Consider the following 19,670-nt stretch of genomic DNA (forward strand, 5'->3'; position numbering starts at 1 on the left):
TTAAATAATTGTCCCATCATCACAACCCTTTTTGCTTTGTATAGTTTCACCATTTTATTTCTGTAAATATATTTATATAAATATTTGTATATATTGCCTTTTTTTTTTTTTTTGTAAATGACAAGTAAATTCATTTTAAGAATTTCAATGATAAAAATGTTATTTAGTTTGTTTATTGTTAACACAAAAATGTTTATTTTGTTGTGATAAAAAAATTTGGAGAAAAATGAACATAACAATAAGGGTTTTCCTTTTTATAGAGGAAAACTAAAGGCGGTTTTTTTTCAAGCCAATGAGACTTCTTAATTATTATTTTAGACACATTAGATTTTTGTTGTAAGGTTTATTACTATCTCTAGTAATAATAAATATTGTATAATTATTATTGCTACTATTATAAAAATAATTTAAAAATGAATATAAAAACATTATTAAATTAAATCTTTCTTTTTTTTTTTTATGTACCCAAATTTCTTTAATGATACAGTGTTAATTATTAGATATTGCAAACCTTGATTTTTTAGATCAAACCATACCAAAATTTTCAAATATTTAAATGAACTCTAACTAAATATAAGTGTTTCTTTTATTTTAAATATAAATATTGTACTATATATTTAAGAATCTTAAGATATTTTTCAGTCTGAATTATTATTATTGCTTTAATAGTTAAATGATCAACATAATCCTCTAAATTCTTCACTTTATTTATTACTATTAATTCCTTAACAAATTTGGTCGTTTATTAAATTTATTCCGATAGATTTTCATCAATTTTCACTAATCTAATTTAAGAGTTTAATTTGATTATTTTCAAATTTAAGTTTGACTTAAATTTGAAATAGAAATACCCTGAGTTAGGTTTTGAAAACTGAACAGTTAATAAAATTACTAATTCATAAACGTGTTGCACATCAATAATAATAAATTTATACTTTAATAACACTTAATTGTGACTCTGCTATAACTATTGAAGTATGTTGAATAATGAAACAGCTAATGTGAAAATTAAATACAAGACGATATCTTGCCTTTACTTAACATTGTATTCTAGCGTATTATGCTAAGTAAGGTGGAGTCATCTTCATTGGCTACATATGGTTATTTTATTGTTTCATCATTATCTCCTTAATTTTTTTCCAACCATTTAGAGTAAGTTATACTTTACATTATTGATTTGACGACAATTTTACATCGGCTGTCGACCTTATGGCCTTGTTAGGTTTAAGTAGTAAGGGTATATGTCAGTGTAAGGACATCTATCCGAGAATCATCAGTAAACGGTGCAACTGAACATAAATGCTAAAATGGCGACTGAATAATCCACTGTTCATGTCATGGTCATGCAATTTTTATCACTAAATATTTCTCGGCCTCACTCCTACATATGTATACAAATGTTTGTAACTTCTAAAATACTAGTTCAAAATTTGACATCGACTTGTCATTTTCTTAATTAGAAAATTTTTTATTATATGAAATAGTTAAATATATACGTAGTCATTAAAAAACACCCTTTTTAGGTACAAGGAAGAACATAAAAAATATTTCAAAATTGAGTAAAGTTTGTATCTTAAAGACAACAAAAATGAAAATGATCAATATTTATATATTTCGATTAATTATGGGTTCACAAAAAAGATTCACCTGATATGGTAATAATACAGAGTGAATAATTTGTAATTGATCATTAGGTGTCTTCTAAAATAATTTTGTTTTGTTTTTACTTATCCAACTAATATATATTTTTTGATTTGAAAGTGGTTAAATACTTTATAGGTCCATCCTTTATCTCCTATAAAAGTAAAAACTTAATTTTTTAAATAGCAACATACATATTCAATTATCTCATAAGTCACCAGGTGGAAGGAGTATGATAGAGATAATGATAAAAAAATAACATGCATCTCACTTCCAGTCTAAATTAAAAAATGCCTAGGAAATATTGATTTACAAGTTGTTATTAAAAAAATTACAATTTTTATAACTTAATAAAAATATTTATGTTAAGTTAAAAAACAAAAAAGTAGGTACCCTTGAAAAGAATGTGATAAACCTAAAAAATACTTAACTACTTATAAATTGAGAAATAAACAATAAACAAAATAAATTTTTTTTTTCAAAATCATTATTATTTTAATTCGATTTTTTCTATTACTGTTATTATTAATTCATTTTGTAATACCGCAGACTATTTTCATATAATCTGTGGTAATACCTTGTGTATTATGTTTTTCTTTTTTACTATTTGTATAAAACACAAAAATATAATATTATAATTCTCTTGTTATACAATTTACATCACTGCTTATGGTAATTAGGAAGTCACATGATAATCACATTTCGTGATATTACATTATCACTTATTGGTTATCTCTATGAACCTCATGATATATGATTGCCGTTTTATTAATTTTATGATAATAAAATGTGTAATTTTGTTGATTGATTTCTGTAATTGATATTACATTATTAATTATTTTTTTGTGTAATATACGACTATGAAAACATTTTACTATTTGTTAAAATAGTCGTACTTAAAATAATTTAATAGACTGGCCTTTAACCTTTTTAAAAATATTGAACTACCATCAACAATTCCTGCTAAAATTGCCTTAAATTGTGATTAAAAATGTTTTATCGTTTTAGTACCAAATTAGAACCTTTTCGCTTAGTTACTTCTAATGTAACATTTAATAATTTAAATGATTTCTGTTCCATATATTCGACACATAAAGGTAATTTTAGTACTACTTCCAATAATTTTATTGGATTTAAGGATATGGAACCCAAGAAATGGTTGCGATATAATGAAAAAATTTTTTCTCCTCAAGAGCCAAATGAAGAAAGAAGACCAGCAGTGAGTAATTCTTGATTTAAATTGATATTTATTTCTAGAATATTACATTAATTATGTTTTAGTATGTATGTCATCAAAAAACAAATATTAAATATAGTCCTAAAAAAATGTGGTATGTTGCTTGTTTTGTAAGAGGTATGTCTGTTGATGAAGCTCTTAAACAACTACCTTTAGTTGGTAGAAAGGGAGCCACAATTGTTAGAGATACAATTTTAGAAGCTCAAAAATTAGCTGTTGAAAAACATCATGTTGAATTTAAAACCAACCTTTGGATCGGTAAGAAATGGTTTTATTATTTTACTTTAAACTTCTTAATATGGTAGAATTACTTTAGTCTTAATAACTGATATACAGAATTTTTCCAATTTGAGGCTAAGGACCTTTTTTTTGATTATTTTCTATTTTTACTAGAGGTCGCAATTACACCTGTAATGAACTATACGGGTACCCGTGTTTTTACCTATGACGGGGATAAAGCCCGTGTAGTAAAAATATCCGTGTATACCCAGGCATTTAAATACCCGTGACCTTAAATACTAATATATTTAAGTAAAATTGTATTTCATATACAATATATATTGTATATTGTATAAATATACAATGTATGCATGGGTATTAAATACACGGGCTTTAATATATGTTTTGGCCGTGTTCCCAGGCTCCGTGTATTCTAATACCCGTTCACAATCGCGACCTCTAATTTTTACTAGTGCCAATGGGAGTGTTATAGTACAGCCAGTAATCCATCTATGTACATCACTGCTGATATGGAAAAAATCTTTCCTTTATCTTATATAGTAAAAAACTATTTACTTAAATGTTTCTAATATCAATATTATTTTTAATATTAATTACTTTACTTATAAAAGTCTTATAAGACTTAATACCAGTTTTATAAGAAAATAGTCTGAAAAAATTATATGTAAAATTTTTTATAATATTTAAAAATATATTAAATATTAATTAACAATGGTTAATTTACTAAATTGTAAAGTTGATCAAATTTGAATCAAATATTTTTTTTGAAGTTTATATTTAATAAATAAAAATATTTATACAATTAAAAATAATAGTATTTTGAAATACTCAACTTGTTATCTTTGCTTTATAGTATAAAATATGTAATAATAAATTTGTTTAACATAAAACAATACTTTATATCATTGCTATTTTTACTATTTTACTGCTTTAGTTAATTAACAAATGATCTATTTGAGAATATGACTGATCAGTAACAACTTTTGACCCATTATTTTGGGTTATTAGGATTAACTAGACATTTAGTAGCAAATCTGCAAATGAAAATATCATGCTCAGATGTTTAAGCATAAAACTCAGTTATGGGTGGTGTTTAGTGTTTGTCATTGAAATAGTGATACTTCATCATAGTCTAATACGGGTAAAACAAGACTTTTGTATGTTTGGAATATAATTTTCTGGTTAGCCTCCCAAGATCAGTTAATAATTTATTGTATGTTACTCAATCTTGTTGTTGCTATCTATTTTACTTCTTTAATGTGATACATTTAGCTTAGTTTGTAACTCATTTATAACTATAATAAATAAAGTAACACTTTTACTAGATCCTTTAAGAATGCCGTTTTGGAGAGTTTATTCAGAAAAATGAATATCATTTTATTAAAATGGAGTGATTTTTTAAAAAATTGAAAATGTATTTGAATTTTATTAAAATTCAGTATCACCAAATCATATCATATGCATTTTTGATATCTATTGAAGTTAATAAATATGTCATTTTTTATTTTTATAATTTTTAGTTATATATATATATATGTATAAATTATTATTGATAAATCTTATGAACTATCTTTTTTCAGCTGAATCATTTTGTACAAAAGGCCCTGTCATTAAAGGTCTTCGTAGACATGCAAGAGTACAACTTGGTGAAGTCATGTATCGGTATTGCCATTATTTTATAAGACTAGAAGAAGGTGAACCTCCAGAAAACTACTATTATAGTTGGCCCAAGACTGGACCAGAATTATTAGCTCAATATATTGATGAAATTAGAGATCGTAGAATAGAAAGTTCATTGTAAGAATTACTTATAAAAAAATAAATAGAAATAAGAAATGTACATTTATAATATTTTATCAAAAAAAATATTTTTATTATTTATTACATAACAATCAACAATACAAATTGTTCTTAAAAAAAATATATAGGTTTTACTATATTTAATAAACTCAATGGATACTTAATTTTGTTTGGCCAACAAATGCGTTAGGTGTACATAAATTAATATTTTCTTTACTGTGTTTGATGCCGTAACTAAAATAAATTCCTAATCCTATAAAAATAAACAAATATTTTAGGTGTCATTATAATCTTGATATACAATGTAATCTTTTAAGAATGGTACTCTCATTTTTTTCGTTAAATAATGAATTTGTAAATTTAAAGTTTATTGAGAGGAAAAATTATTTTTAAGGGTAGATTTTAGAGGTAACTTTCAAAAGTTTAATGAGAACTTATTTTTATTAAATAGAGAATTTTGAGATATTAGTATTCAAAGATATAGAAAAAGTTAAGAGTGTTGTAGTCTTTAGCAACACTCTATTTTTATCATAGCTCACAGATAATAATTCTTTAACATAATTCACCCCTCTTGCCTAGAATTAAAAATTACAATAACTTAAAAAGTAATAATATAATCCTGGTTATTGACCAGTCAAAAATGTATTTAAAACCATACTTCATTTAATAGTAAAAAAATAAGAATAGGTTTCCATTTAACATTTGAAAGTTACTTCTATAATCTACCTTTAGAGATAATTTTTATTTAAATTTAATATTTACAATAATTCATAAAAATAAATCAAAGTTAATTTGCATATTTTTATAAAAAAATCTTTTATTATATATAAAAATTTTTTCTAAAAAAATCATAATTCAATGGAAAAATGGTGTATCTTTCTTAAAAAAACTGTAGTATATATATTATATAAAGAGTGAATCAGATCTAGATAACAATACTTATAACTTTTGATCATTTCATTTAAATTTTTTAAACATTAAAAACATATTTTTTATTATTTGTTCTTCATAAAAACTATATAAATCATTTTTTTATTTTTTATTTTAAAATAACCATTTTTTAGATATTTTCTTACAAAAAATATTTATGAGTGGATAAAAACTTTAAAACAATCATTTTAAAAAATAAAGTAGATATGTATTAAAATACTTGTAACTCAATAAGTAATTCTTTTAAAGTTGTTCCCATCGACATTTTTTGTAAAAAAAATCTTAAAAATGGTTATTTTGAAATTTTGAAAAAAAAATATAATTCATATTATTTTTAATAAAAAATATATTTTTAACATAGTTTAAAAATGCAAAAATTATGAATAAAAAATTAGATAAAATAATTTTTGTATCAAAAGTTATAAGAGTTGTCAGTAAGATTTGGTTCATTCTGTTTATAATAAATGAAATATGTACCAATGGCCATCCAAACTATGAACCTTGTCCATGTATAAATGTCAAAGAAAAACATCAAATAAACATTTATAAAAATACTTAACGCAGGAGTAAATGGTACAAATGGTACCTAAAATGTATTAAAAATTATTTTACTAAATTACAGTTTTTTTTTTTCATTAAAAAAATATAACATTTGTTTTACTTTAAATGTAACTGGTGTTTTTGATGTTGGTTGTAGTCCTATAGATATTAATTGTAATATCATTATAACTATTAATACTTGTGTAACTGTCCATTGAATTCTATCTAATTCATACCAATGACTTAAATAAAGACTAAGTGGAAGACATAGAACAGCTAGACACAAAATTATTTTTTAGATAGATTTAAGGTATAATAAATATATTACTTACTAAAACATGTAGTTTGGAAAGAAGCAACATAACTTGTAAGACTATTAGACCGTACAAAATTATTATAATTGAAAAGCTGTTTCAACACTTGTTTTTTACTATAATTCACTTTTAAAGTAGTCAATGTAGTGGATTCAATGTACTCATCAGCTAAAATATTATCATAATCCAAATCACTATCTTCACGATATCTGCATATAATTAGGAATTTAAAGAAATGTATTATAATGAAAAATTTTTCAATGAGGATAAATATAATTTAGTTAGAAATATCAAAACTAAACATATAAATTCTGGGAGTTTTATTTTTCATACCTTGTAAAAAGTACACATATAGCAACCATAACGTAAACAAGAAGAGTACCTATAGTCATCATATCAACTAATTGTTTAAGATTTAATAACGCTGCGAAAAATCCTAAAAATCAATATGAAAATTATCAAAAAGTAAAACCATTAAATTATAATTACCAAAATACCTGTAATTATTCCAGCAAACATTGTACCAACAAATGGTGTCTTAAACTTAGGATGAACTCTTCCTAAACCCTCATATATCAAACCATCATTGGACATGGCATATAAAATTCTTGGTAATGGGTACATGGCTCCAAACATACTAAGGAGTTTATCAGTTACTTAATTTTTCCATCAACTTATCAATGTAATTATTTTATTAAATATTTTTTACCATGCACACATTCCAAAAATAGCTCCAACTCCAATTATCCATTTGAACATTGACCATCCATACACATCAAATACATGGCTGATTGGAGAATCAGCATCCTACCATTTTACTAATTGTTAATTGTTATAAAAATAATTTAATTTAAAGTGTCTATTTACTTGATTATAGTAAGGTATCATTAGTGTTAGTACTGCAGAAACGCCCGAATAAGCAATAAAAACTATGAACAATGATAAAATAATAGCTAAAGGCAGTGATTTTTGAGGATTCTTTACTTCTTCTCCAGATGAAGCTATACAATCAAAACCAACAAATCCATAAAAACATGTGGCTGCTCCTTGAAGGGCTCCTTGGAAGCCATAGGGCCAAAAGCCTCCTTCTCCTGCCCAACTTGGTACTTCAGCTTTAGGCAATGACCAATTTTTAAAATCAACTGTAAATTATTTTTAGTATTAACTAACTTAGAGTATATTTTATTTTAATGTTTGAATACTTTAAATAATAAATAATAATTACTATGAAATGCACCGCCAATGATAACTAAAACCATTATGGCGCAGTTAACTAGTGTAAAGAAATTGTTCAAACGAACTGAATCCTTTAGACCACAAGCTAATGCAGCTGTAAATTAAAATAAACATATCAGTATATTCATTTCACTACGATATTTAAACAATAAATTAGTTTAGTTTGTTGTAAGAATTTTTTTTACAAACTTAAATATTAAAGTTAATAATATTTTCACTGTATTTTAACGTAATAGCCAGTTTACATTCCTCAAATAATTTTTTAAACATTCTAAGTGTACCAATAAAAGTATTTCTCCTTTAAACTACTTATGTTTGAATTATATCAATTTCGCATGATTATTCAGTAATTTTTTTAAGTTTAAAAACCACCTAATATTTCCGAATCTAATTTTTTAATGATGTAAGTGAAACACAAATTCATATAAATATATTAATTGGGGGTTTGCGTTAACATTCCTAAGATTCCCACTTGAGATCATCAATTATGTATGAATTTTAAATAGATTTTTAAACATGTATAAAATTTAAATAGGATTGAAATGTTTTAAAATCTTGCATAGTATCTATGAATAACAATAAATTATATTAAAGCCAGTATTACGTTGTGTTTATACATAATAGTTAATTTATACATCAATTTATTGCTACGATGATGTTTTCTATTTTTATTTTAAGTTTTTAATACTATGACCTGTTACGATTTTAATAATAATACATGATAGGTAAGACGTCATAAAACAAAAAAACAAAATACTAAATGAACTGTTATTGCATTATTTATACATTGTGAAATTTATTTTTGTTGTTAATATAATATTTAGACAAAGGGATCAGAGAAACAAAACCAAATATATAACATACAGGGTGTTCAGTAAGTCAGGAAACGGGTTTCTATTGTTCTCATTGATACAAACAATGAGAACAATAGAAACCCGTTTCCTGACTTACTGAACACCCTGTATAAATAAGGCATCATGTCTCAGTCAATGGGTATAGTAAACAACTATATGACGTCTCTACATTAATTTTTTATTGGTATAATATTAAATAAAACTACCAGAACTATTGAAATTCTTTATAGTAGCAATAAATATATAATTATGTGTAGTTTATTGGTAACTATATGTCAAAGAGTATTAATTCAATAAATTATTTTATTGATATAAAAGAAAATCAAATGACACAAGTTACTATCTCACAATAAAAATTTTTAAAGGATTTTGGGAACCACTAAATATTGTGTAAAAGACAATTTTCATGTATTTAAAAAATATGGCAAAAGCTATTTTCGAGATTTTCTAACAAATAATTACCGGAAAAGTAATTAAAAAGTAAGATTAAAAATGTCGTGCTAGCATAAAGATAAAATAATTAAAATTGTATTATCAATTAGCTATTATAACTTTTTAAGAATACGGAGTGGTTATTTTTTTTTCTTTTATTAAATCATATCCTATTGTAACAAACTATTAGGGACGAGTGATTTCTGTCCATCGCAACACTTACTACATGGGAGTCGGAAACGTATCCTTATTACAAAATTCCAAAATAAAATATCCAAAAACGAAGTTCTAGTAACTTAGCAAAACCATTTCTAAATAAGTCACTTATTCTATCATAATTTATGTAATGTAACAACAATAAATCAATTTTATTATTACCTGAAAAAACAATAACAATAAACAAAGCAAAGAAATCGAAATAATGTGATAGAAAAGATACATCCAGTTCGTAGACACTTTTAAAAGCAGCTTCCATAGTTTTGTTTCCCAATGAATCGACGAATTGACTTAAGCCTCTCGCTATACTAGCTCCTCCTAGTTAGAATGCACAAGACAAAAATCAATTGTATTTATATAAAAATTTCATTTTACGTGTAATTATTACAATTTTTTTTTATAAATTATGTTGTGTTTTTGTCTAATTTACCTTTTAAAAATCATAAATTTACAAATTCACTAGTACTCTTTGATGCTCAGTACAAAAATAATTGAGAATATTTATGCCTTTTTAGGAAAGTTGTTAAATTATTATGATTTATGTATTAATTCAATATAGTGACTCTAATCTTGAACTTTTACTTGCAAAATATACAATATATATATACAAAGGTTAATATACAATTATGAAAGTAGATAATTTTCGACAAAATACATTTTATCATTTTATGTTAATAAAATTTATCTTATTTATTTTTAAATCGATTTTATGATTAAAATAAAAACCTAACTACGCCACTGCTATTATATGTGGATCCCAAGACATGTAATTGCTCGACCAGATTTTGCGTCGGAGGCACTGGACAGCACTGATGTACATTATTATTTTTTTTTTCTAGTATATTCATCCTGGGGAAATTTACTAAAGCAAATTATGTAACTTACCTATTGTATATTCGAGTAAAAGAGACCATCCAACAATGAAAGCAGCAAATTCACCCACAGCTATGTAAGCAAAAGAGTAAGCTGAACCGGCTTTTGGTATTCTACTGCTAAGTTCAGCGTAGCACAATCCTAATAAATAATAAAAAGGAAAATTATTAAGTTAGGTAAAAACAAAAATTTACAATGCTTATGGTGAGTAGAGCAAGATCACATAGATTGAATAATGGGAAAATTAATTGCCCCAAGCACAGTGGAACAGCTTGATTTAAAGTAATAATACCAAGTACACAGTAAGTAGTAATGAATTATTTTTCAAGTACAGATTGCTTAAATTTTAATATTAGTAAAGTAATGTCTCTAGTAAAAAACCTTAAGGTCTAAAGTATCACTTTTATGCTAGTTTTTATTAAAAAAAAAAAACATTATTACATTTTAATATAAATTGTGTTTTAAAATCGCTTAACAAACTACACTTGTAATTTATTCATAAATTCATCATTTATTATACATTATAATAAAATTTATATTTAATAAGTAGTTCTATATAATTCTAATTTTAAACCTTTGGGTTATTTGCCGATCAAAAGTAAAATCTGAACTTAAGACTGTAAATAGATTATGCTTAGTAAAAATGAGGACACAGATTAAGTGCTATATTATTACTTTGACCTACTATTTAAACAAGTAAAAATATTATAGTTCATATTTACACTATATAATATTAATATACCTTATCTTAAAATATTGCGCTTTTATTGTTGAATTTTTGTTATTTTAGACTTCTGCAGCGTGTATAATTTATTACAGGCTGATGAAGTCTACTTTGTGATTCATGTGGATCACAAAATATTGTAAGGTAGTTATCTCAGTTTTATCTCTTATTTAATTATTGAAATTTACAAATCTTATTATATAATAAAAAAAAGCGCTTTACTGGGAAAATTACTTAGCGTGCTCGGATTTTCAAAATTTTTTTTTTCAACAACAGTACTCGGTCACTAGACTCTGGGAAAATTATTGACGAAGGTCGGAAAATTTTTGCCGCTTACCCGCGAGCGTTTTACAATTTCGACCGTTTTCGAGAAAAACGCTCGCTGACGTCAGCAATTTACGACTTAAGGTTTGAAATTTCACCAGACCCGACCAATAACATTACTGAGATATGATAAATTTTTTTTTAAGTCCAAGGCATGGTTTTAATATGAGCATTGACTTATTTTCTGCACATACGTTTATTCGGAACCTTTATTTGTGTAATATGTATTTTTATTAGAACACTATTTTGCATTTGCAATTTTATTGAGAAATTACAGGCGGCTAGGACTTTATATAAATCTTAAAGCAATAATATACTATATTATTATAGTTAACAATACTATATTAAATATAGTATTACTAACTCTATAATAATTGTTACAAGGTTAAATATGCCATATTTAATGAGCATTAGGAGTAAGTATCTACGTTTTAAGCCAACTACTGAAGCAAAGAAAAATCATTTAATGTCGAAAATCTGTTGTGAATATTAGATGTAATCAAACCCCTATATTTTTATTTATTTAAATCTGGATTCAAAATCGTGACACATTTGCTCGCTCTGTTTTTCCTCCAAATCATTATTATAGTTAAAAAATAGTGATCGTAAAAGTGTTAATTGAATTGTGGTCCATTTAGTTTTTAAAAATAACTATAAAATATTTTATTTTACTACTGCGTGTATTTATGAAACATCACCTTAGTGGTATACTAAACACATATCATTCATTTAATTCATATTCATATTTATGATAAAATTGCAGCAATATTTTTATGAAAATGAGTTCTTAACATTTTCACAATAAAGAACTGTAATAGCAATAAAAACAAAAAAAATATCTTCTCATTCTATTATTATTATTATTATTATTATTATAGTACACAATAATCATATTAAATAATATAAACAATTGATACCTTAGCTTATAATAAAAATATAATTATTAAATAAAATTTAGTATAAGTTAATATGAAAAAAAAAACAACAAATACAATTAGACCTCGGTATCTTAATTAAAATACACGAAAAATCATTTGAGCTATTTTAAATAATGGAATTTAGAAACTCAATAATTTTTGTCATTAAATTATCCACAAGAAAATCGAATAGAAGTAAATACAATTAGTTCTAGGACAATTGTAACTAATGAATCATATTTAATTCAAGTATAGTAATAAAATTAAAGAGTAATATAACTTCGATTCTTACAAAATAAAACATGTTATAAAAAAACATAAGATTAGGAAGACTTTCGATTAAACATTTTGATATAAGTTTAAATGACGCGTTACATAAATAAGACCATGGTAACACCGTTTGTTTTTAATTCTACAATAATTATAATATTATAGCTTTTTATATGATAGGTTATGTCACAAAAATAGGTCTTATCAGTGACGTAGCCAAGATTTCTGGATGGTAGGCAAGAATCTATTATTTTATTTTATTTACCTATTACGTTCTCAACTAACACCAAAGACAAACACTTTTTATAATAATAATAGGCTATATCTCATTTAGCCCCTCTATGCCACTATTTTATATGACTAATAAATAGAAGGCATATCAGAAAAATCAAAATTATTGTGAACATTCATTTTTAGACCATCAACAATAAAATTTTATATTAATCACCATTAAAATTTTCTCTTCTAAATAATTGATAAAATTGACATATCAATTTTTTTTTGAAAATAGCTATAGAATATACAGACATTTCTATTTTGAAATCTTCAATTATTCCAAAAAGAGCTAATTTATATTTCCATGGTATATTTCATATACAATAGTGTTTGTAATTCAATTGTTTAAAATACTTAAAAACAAATGTATGTAGCTAATTTTTTCTGGTGTTAATTTAAAAATATTATTTTTACATGAACTATTTCAACTTTTTGTAAAATAGTGCAATCGAAACGAAAATTGAAAAATGTGTCGGTTAATACCTTTTTGTTTAAATCCTCCTCTCGCCGAATTAAACATAGGAATGAATGAATGAATAAGGTTCAAAGCTTTATGAAAATATAATATATTTTAATTTGTAGGAAAAAATAATTTAACTTCATCATTTCTAATATTTAAAGAATTTAATGTTTGAGAGAATAAAAAAATTGTTTATTTTGGTTGAAAATAAAAATTGTACCAAATTTAGCGCGCTATCTTTTATTTATTAACATTGTGTTGAGATAAGATCGAAATAAAATCTAACACTCGTAAATGTTATATTATTAGCTTTATTCATTTTGCACTTTAATCGTTTCAAGTAGATCTTGAAAAATCAAAGAAAAGGACTGACAAAATGTTTCTTACACAAATTTAATTTTATGCAAAAATAGAAAAATTTTACTTTAAACTTAGTTTATACAATCAATGATAATCAATGTTATGAGCAAAAAAATCATACTTGTATTACAGTCAATAAAAGGCCATAAAATATCAATCTAAAATTTGTTGACATAAATCAACTTCTGTTAAACTTAACCACAGTTTAAACAACTATCCCTGTAATTTTTCATACTATTTTTAAATTTCGTTAGAAACATTTTTTCTTCGGCGGACTTAAGAAATTACTTACCGGCAAAAACGGAGGCGACGGCTGCAATGAAGAAAGACACTACTACAGCAGGACCAGACACGTACTTGGAAAGTGCGCCGGGAAGAACGTACACGCCCACGCCTATGGTACTGCCTACGCCCAAAGCCGTCAAGTCTGTGGTTGTTAGAACCCTGTCCAGCATGGACGTTTCTCGTACGACCCCTGCAACTGTTTTCTTCCTGTTGAGCTTACCACTGACTGTCATGATGATATCTTGTTCTTGATTATTTTCAACGAATATTTTTTGATACTTCTTCAGTTGTAAGATTCACGTCTCCTCGACGCGACACTGCACAACAGCGAGTTAGACGAGGCTATCCGCTAGAGTCGATTTAACGAACGCGATGCTTTTAAAAATTTATTATAAATATAATTGCATGTTATGATTATAATTACTTTACATTTTCACTATTAATATTGGTGCCATCACTATAAAAGTAAAATTATTATTAAAAAACACTTATTTAAATTTTTAGTTACGGTTATGTAATAACAATGAGTACATGTGGCGACGTGCAAGACGTGCGCGTTACCGGTAAAGACTGGATGGATAAGTACTGTGATGAAGTAATATCAAGTAGAATTACAGATAACGTTTAGAATTCACATTTTTAACAGTACCGCGGTGAATGCATTGAATAATCACGACATTAGTGGGATCTACAAGGACCGGTTTTCGTCATTGGACTTGCACAGAGCGTCTTTAGATAAACATTTCTTTAAATCCGGCCGCATAATTAAGTATAATTATAACGATTGATAACCAATTAGATGAACAAACCAATGACCAAGTAGTTCAATAGTGATAAAAAAAAAAAATTAAAGCATCAAATATTGAGATTAGAGAACCATTTCATTAAATAATAACAATTAAGCGATAGTCATTCATCGAATTCATGACCATGCATCTAAATTTTAGTAATGTTTTAGAAAACCCTTTTGTTTTTATATTAATTTAAATGAAATTTCTTCCGTTCATTTGGCGATAGGTGTTTGCATTTTCCATTATTTAAATCAATTATACCGCTGTATTATCGAATTTTTACTTCTGTCTTCTGTTTAATGTTTTACTAATAGGGTTCAACATTATATTCATTATTAAAAGTATTAAATTATAATAATATTGTTGAAAGGTATTTAATGTATGTAATCTAATAACTTTAATATAAACTAAATGCTTTTAGTTTTGAACATTTTTCTGTTCATTTTAAAATAAATTAATATTTAAGATTAAAAAACAAGTTACTCGATTAAAAAAGATTGGGCACTTAAAAATAATATAAACAGCCTCACAAACAATAAAAAAATTGATCTTGTATTCCTATTAAAATATTTAGAAAATCCACCCTACTATCCAAACAATTGCCAGGGCCCTTGAATATTTGCCAAGTTTGGGGGCTTACCGTTTTTAGCTATCTAAACCATTATTAAAATAATTTATTATTTAATTAAGATATTTTATTTGTTATATAATGAAACAATTTTAATTTAATAGATACATCTTTTTAATTAATTATTAAAAAATTAAGAATAATATAACTTTATTATTTTTAAAATTATAAATTTTGAATAGGAGAGACTGGGGAACTACGGTCACCTTAGCAATAATTATATCTCTGGTTGTAAGACTCTAAATGTTATGCTATTATAACAAATGGACGCATAAACATATTGACTGCATTATGTCATAGTCTCAGGTTTTTAAAACATAATCATATATATAATTTGTTTAATGCAAATGACCGGTATTTCCCCTATCCCTGGGGGATATCGGCCATACATAAATACACGCAAAAAAGATAAGAATAAAATAATTTTTAAAAAAATCACTGAAATATAGTTCATATAAATTATAAATATATAATAATTTGCTTACCTTAAATTAAATTTCTTAAAATTTTTTTTTTTAGATAAATAAACGCTGAAAACTATTTTCACACATTTAAACGTGAATACGTTTTTTGATAATATCGTTCTAATAAGAATAAGGTTTTTTTATCATTCTTAATCTGTCCATATGGTCTGATGCATGGGTTTATTAAATAATAATGACCATAGTTTCCCCAGTTTCACCTACATTGAAATTAATTTTTTTAAATTTTGAGAGATTTTTATTGTACATAATTATAAATTATATAAACCGATATAGCGATATCAAATAAAATATTAATACTTCTATAAAAGTATTTATATTTAAGAATTGATAAAATTATTAATTTTATATCTAGATATTCGTAATAATAAATCTGTTATAAAATTTCGAAGCTAAATAAATCCTTAATTGTTCGATAATTAATCGCCGAGTTACCCAATTAATCATAAAAATTATACGAGATTATAATAAAAAATAAAATAATAGTACAATATTCTAATAAAACTGGTTGGCTAGTTATTAGAAATAATTATTTATAGAGCATTCTAATGTTTCTTTTAATCATTTATATAATAAAGTTAGTAATATTTTCATAAAAACAAAGAAAATAATATTTTAAATGAAATTTTTTCTAAATTTGTTTAATATTCCAACTAAATATTCAAGTTTTTAAGATATTTTATACACATTTTTTAAACTAATACGTTGTACAGTAATAAAAAAAATCGTTAGTTTTATTGACGTATTATAGTTTAATATTCGAATTGACGCTGAATAAAAATCTCAAGAAAAGGTTATCATACCAATTCATTTTATGATAATAAATATGATATTAATTTAAAGAGAATTATGAGGATGTAAATTAGATTTGAACTATACGACTGTTATATCATTTATATTTAATTTATTCTAGATATTTAGTATTAAAATCTGATTTTAGATACTTTTTTCTAAACAATCATATACTTTCTCTGTCTTTCACGATATTTCTAACATTGTGTTTAAGTGTAAAATACTCTTACTAAGAAATAATGCGTTTCAAACATTTTTTAGATATCTACCTAGGTTTTTTTTGTCTTTAGACTGTAATTTTCTTGTTAAGTTATTATTATAGTGTCTATACACAAAATTATTTGATATATAATAGTTATATATTTTTCCAAAATATGTTCATACGTAAAAGGTAGAACTGACCTTAAAAAGGACTTCTGGTATGATTATTTCTAATAGATCCCTTTCAACCTAAGTTATATACATCTGACTATTTACTCGTAATGTAATATGAATCAAGTATGATATATTGGCTCAGAGGCATAGCCAGGATTTTCGCATGGGGGGGGGCTAAATTTTATAAAGTGTAGAAGACGATAGTATGATAAATATTGATAGCATATTAACGTTGATTTACTGTTAACGTATTTACTATTTCAAATATATAAAATTTGTTATACAATTTTCATATTTAAATTTAAATATTTCAACAGAATAAGAAAAGTATGGCTATAGCCTCATTAGCCCCCCCCTTGGCCACTGTATTGGCTGTATTATGGCTCTGATCTACCCATTTGTAGACATAGTACAATTTAAAATGCTGAGCTTTAAATATTATAAAAAAACTTTAGTAAGAAAAAAAAGATCTTCAACAAAAAATAAAATTTTATTTCTTCAATACAATTTTTTATTATCATCACAATGTTCATACTATTAGCGCGAGTATAACACGAACGTAAAAATAAATAATTTAAGGATCTTGATAACAATAAGGAAATCACATACAACAATTTTCCTAGAAGAAAAGGTATTTTCATTAAAATCAATAAATCATTTTAGTAAATAATTTTGTACGTAAAAGATGGCACATTAATGGTTCATAAGTTAAAGTCACGTTTAAATTACTTGTTTATAAAATTCGTAATAAAATAATTATAAAATGACATTAGTAGCCGTCTAAATATATTACAGAACTCTGTACAATGAATAATTAAAAACGCCTTAATTTTAGTTTAATTCAATTTTCAAATCAAAATCTATTCTAATCATTCTATTCGATGCATTTATATTTATGATGATGATGTATATTTTATTTAAATTAAATTGTTCTTCTATCATTTATCTATAATTTCACTGCAATCTAGTAATAATTTTTTGTTTACATATATATATATAACTCTGTGGGCATGTCAAGTTAACAAGATAAACATTGTACATGTTATCATTTTTAGTATGTTCTACTTATCAATAATTTATTAAGTTATCAAGTGGTTAATTGTTCATAATTTAGTATTTGACAAAATTTATAACAACAATAACGTTTTTACTCCAATACTTTAAAATCAATCAATATTAATGAGGACTTTTCATTTTCCAACAATGTCAATATCGCTATGGTCGATATTAAACAGATTTACTGGTTCAGAGTAAGTATAATAATTAAAAAAAAAAAGAAATTATTATTAATTATTACATTCATACATAAATATATATTGAATATTATACAATGGTCACTAAAAATTACCATTAATTATTTATTTTATTATTTAGTAAAACTGCATCTTATAGTCGTTTATCAACAGAAAGTGGTCATTTTCGAATTACTGTTTGGGATCCTGTGCTTATAATAGCTCAGATAGTGTCTGTTCAATCATTGTACTATTTTACCATGTGTATTTGGATTACAATAATTTGTTACTTAGTCGGTACATCGAGATCATTGGATGTCATATTCGAATTCAAAGTATTTTGATATTGTACTACTACTTTTAATTAACATATTATCCACACTTTATTTCATTGTATTAGGAGTTGAGTACAGTGAGTGGGGAAAAATATGTTTTGGTTGTATTTGCATTAAATTCATTAAGCGGGTAAGTAGTTCACAATTTTTTTATTATATTAAGTCTTTTATTAAAAAGTCATTATCTGACAATTTTTTTAATTAGATCAAGTTTTACACTTTTTTTTTAAATATTTTAGGTGAATTTTCTATAAATTGTCTTTTTACTTCATTGGAATTATTTTATCTATCCATTATAGTAATTACTAAAATAGGTAAAATGTAGACATTTTACTATTGTAATTTGTTCAAATGGGTTTCATGAAGTGTACATTTGTGATTATCCTATTCAGACCCCGATTCATGATTTTGTATTGTCTAAGTGATGTTTTATTTGATAAAGTTTGTGGCACTATCCCATAAGTAGTCTCATCAAAATAAAAAAAATTAATTTTCTTAAGTTTTAAATGTTACAATAGTCTGAAAGTGTTATAAATTTAAAATAAAATAAAGTTTTTATGAATAACCATTATTGAACTATTAAATTGTTATCTTTCTGTAATTAAACTTACAGTCCATATTCATGCTTCATATCAAAATGTTTAAATTTGCTTATAAGTTAGTAGACTTAACTTGAGTAAATATTAATAAGCTATTTTTTTATTTATAATTAACATTTGTGTTTCAGGGCAACATTTATTTGGAAAATTGTTGAACGGTACAGATTATGTTTGGATTATTCATGCACAATTCATATCATTCATTTAGTTGCTTGTATTTGGTATAATGGAACACTACCTACATTATTTTGGTGGTTATTAAATGCTACTTGTGCAGCCATTACTTGTATATGTGCTGAATTCCTATGTATGCGCACTGAACTGAATGCCATACCTGTAAATAGTGGTCAACCGCCAAAAGTAGATTTATGATATAGGTTGTAAATTTGTATCTCATTATTAAATCGAATATTTTGTCAGGAAAAATGTATTTTTATGTCTGTACTCTAATCCAAAATAGTTACTATTTACATGATAAAAGAAACGACTAAAAATGTTTATGTATCA

At 24.9% G+C, this 19,670-nt stretch overlaps 3 protein-coding genes across 3 annotated transcripts; 2 read left to right on the plus strand and 1 right to left on the minus strand.

The window, feature by feature from the left end:
- The first annotated feature begins 2,435 nt into the window (after positions 1-2,435).
- Positions 2,436-4,958, plus strand: LOC126905986 (39S ribosomal protein L22, mitochondrial). The gene is made up of 3 exons (XM_050686208.1): positions 2,436-2,860; positions 2,923-3,136; positions 4,699-4,958. Exons 1-3 carry the CDS (start codon positions 2,633-2,635, stop codon positions 4,917-4,919), a joined length of 663 nt encoding a protein of 220 aa, XP_050542165.1. The 5' UTR covers positions 2,436-2,632; the 3' UTR covers positions 4,920-4,958.
- A 9-nt stretch (positions 4,959-4,967) lies between these two features.
- On the minus strand, positions 4,968-14,631 carry LOC126905978 (cationic amino acid transporter 2-like). The gene is made up of 12 exons (XM_050686197.1): positions 13,937-14,631; positions 10,326-10,454; positions 9,603-9,758; positions 7,928-8,032; positions 7,570-7,844; positions 7,412-7,509; positions 7,200-7,339; positions 7,036-7,138; positions 6,721-6,911; positions 6,510-6,664; positions 6,326-6,434; positions 4,968-5,171 (listed from the first exon to the last, which is right to left on the minus strand). Exons 1-12 carry the CDS (start codon positions 14,160-14,162, stop codon positions 5,068-5,070), a joined length of 1,791 nt encoding a protein of 596 aa, XP_050542154.1. The 5' UTR covers positions 14,163-14,631; the 3' UTR covers positions 4,968-5,067.
- Positions 14,632-18,068: 3,437 nt separating this feature from the next.
- On the plus strand, positions 18,069-19,589 carry LOC126906798 (protein SYS1 homolog). Its single transcript, XM_050687673.1, has 4 exons — positions 18,069-18,247; positions 18,372-18,564; positions 18,630-18,694; positions 19,292-19,589. Exons 1-4 carry the CDS (start codon positions 18,177-18,179, stop codon positions 19,533-19,535), a joined length of 573 nt encoding a protein of 190 aa, XP_050543630.1. The 5' UTR covers positions 18,069-18,176; the 3' UTR covers positions 19,536-19,589.
- Positions 19,590-19,670: the final 81 nt, after the last annotated feature.

The sequence above is a fragment of the Daktulosphaira vitifoliae genome, unplaced genomic scaffold (genome assembly GCF_025091365.1).
Source record: "Daktulosphaira vitifoliae isolate Bord-2020 unplaced genomic scaffold, ASM2509136v1 Scaffold_1, whole genome shotgun sequence".
Lineage (NCBI taxonomy): Eukaryota > Metazoa > Arthropoda > Insecta > Hemiptera > Phylloxeridae > Daktulosphaira > Daktulosphaira vitifoliae.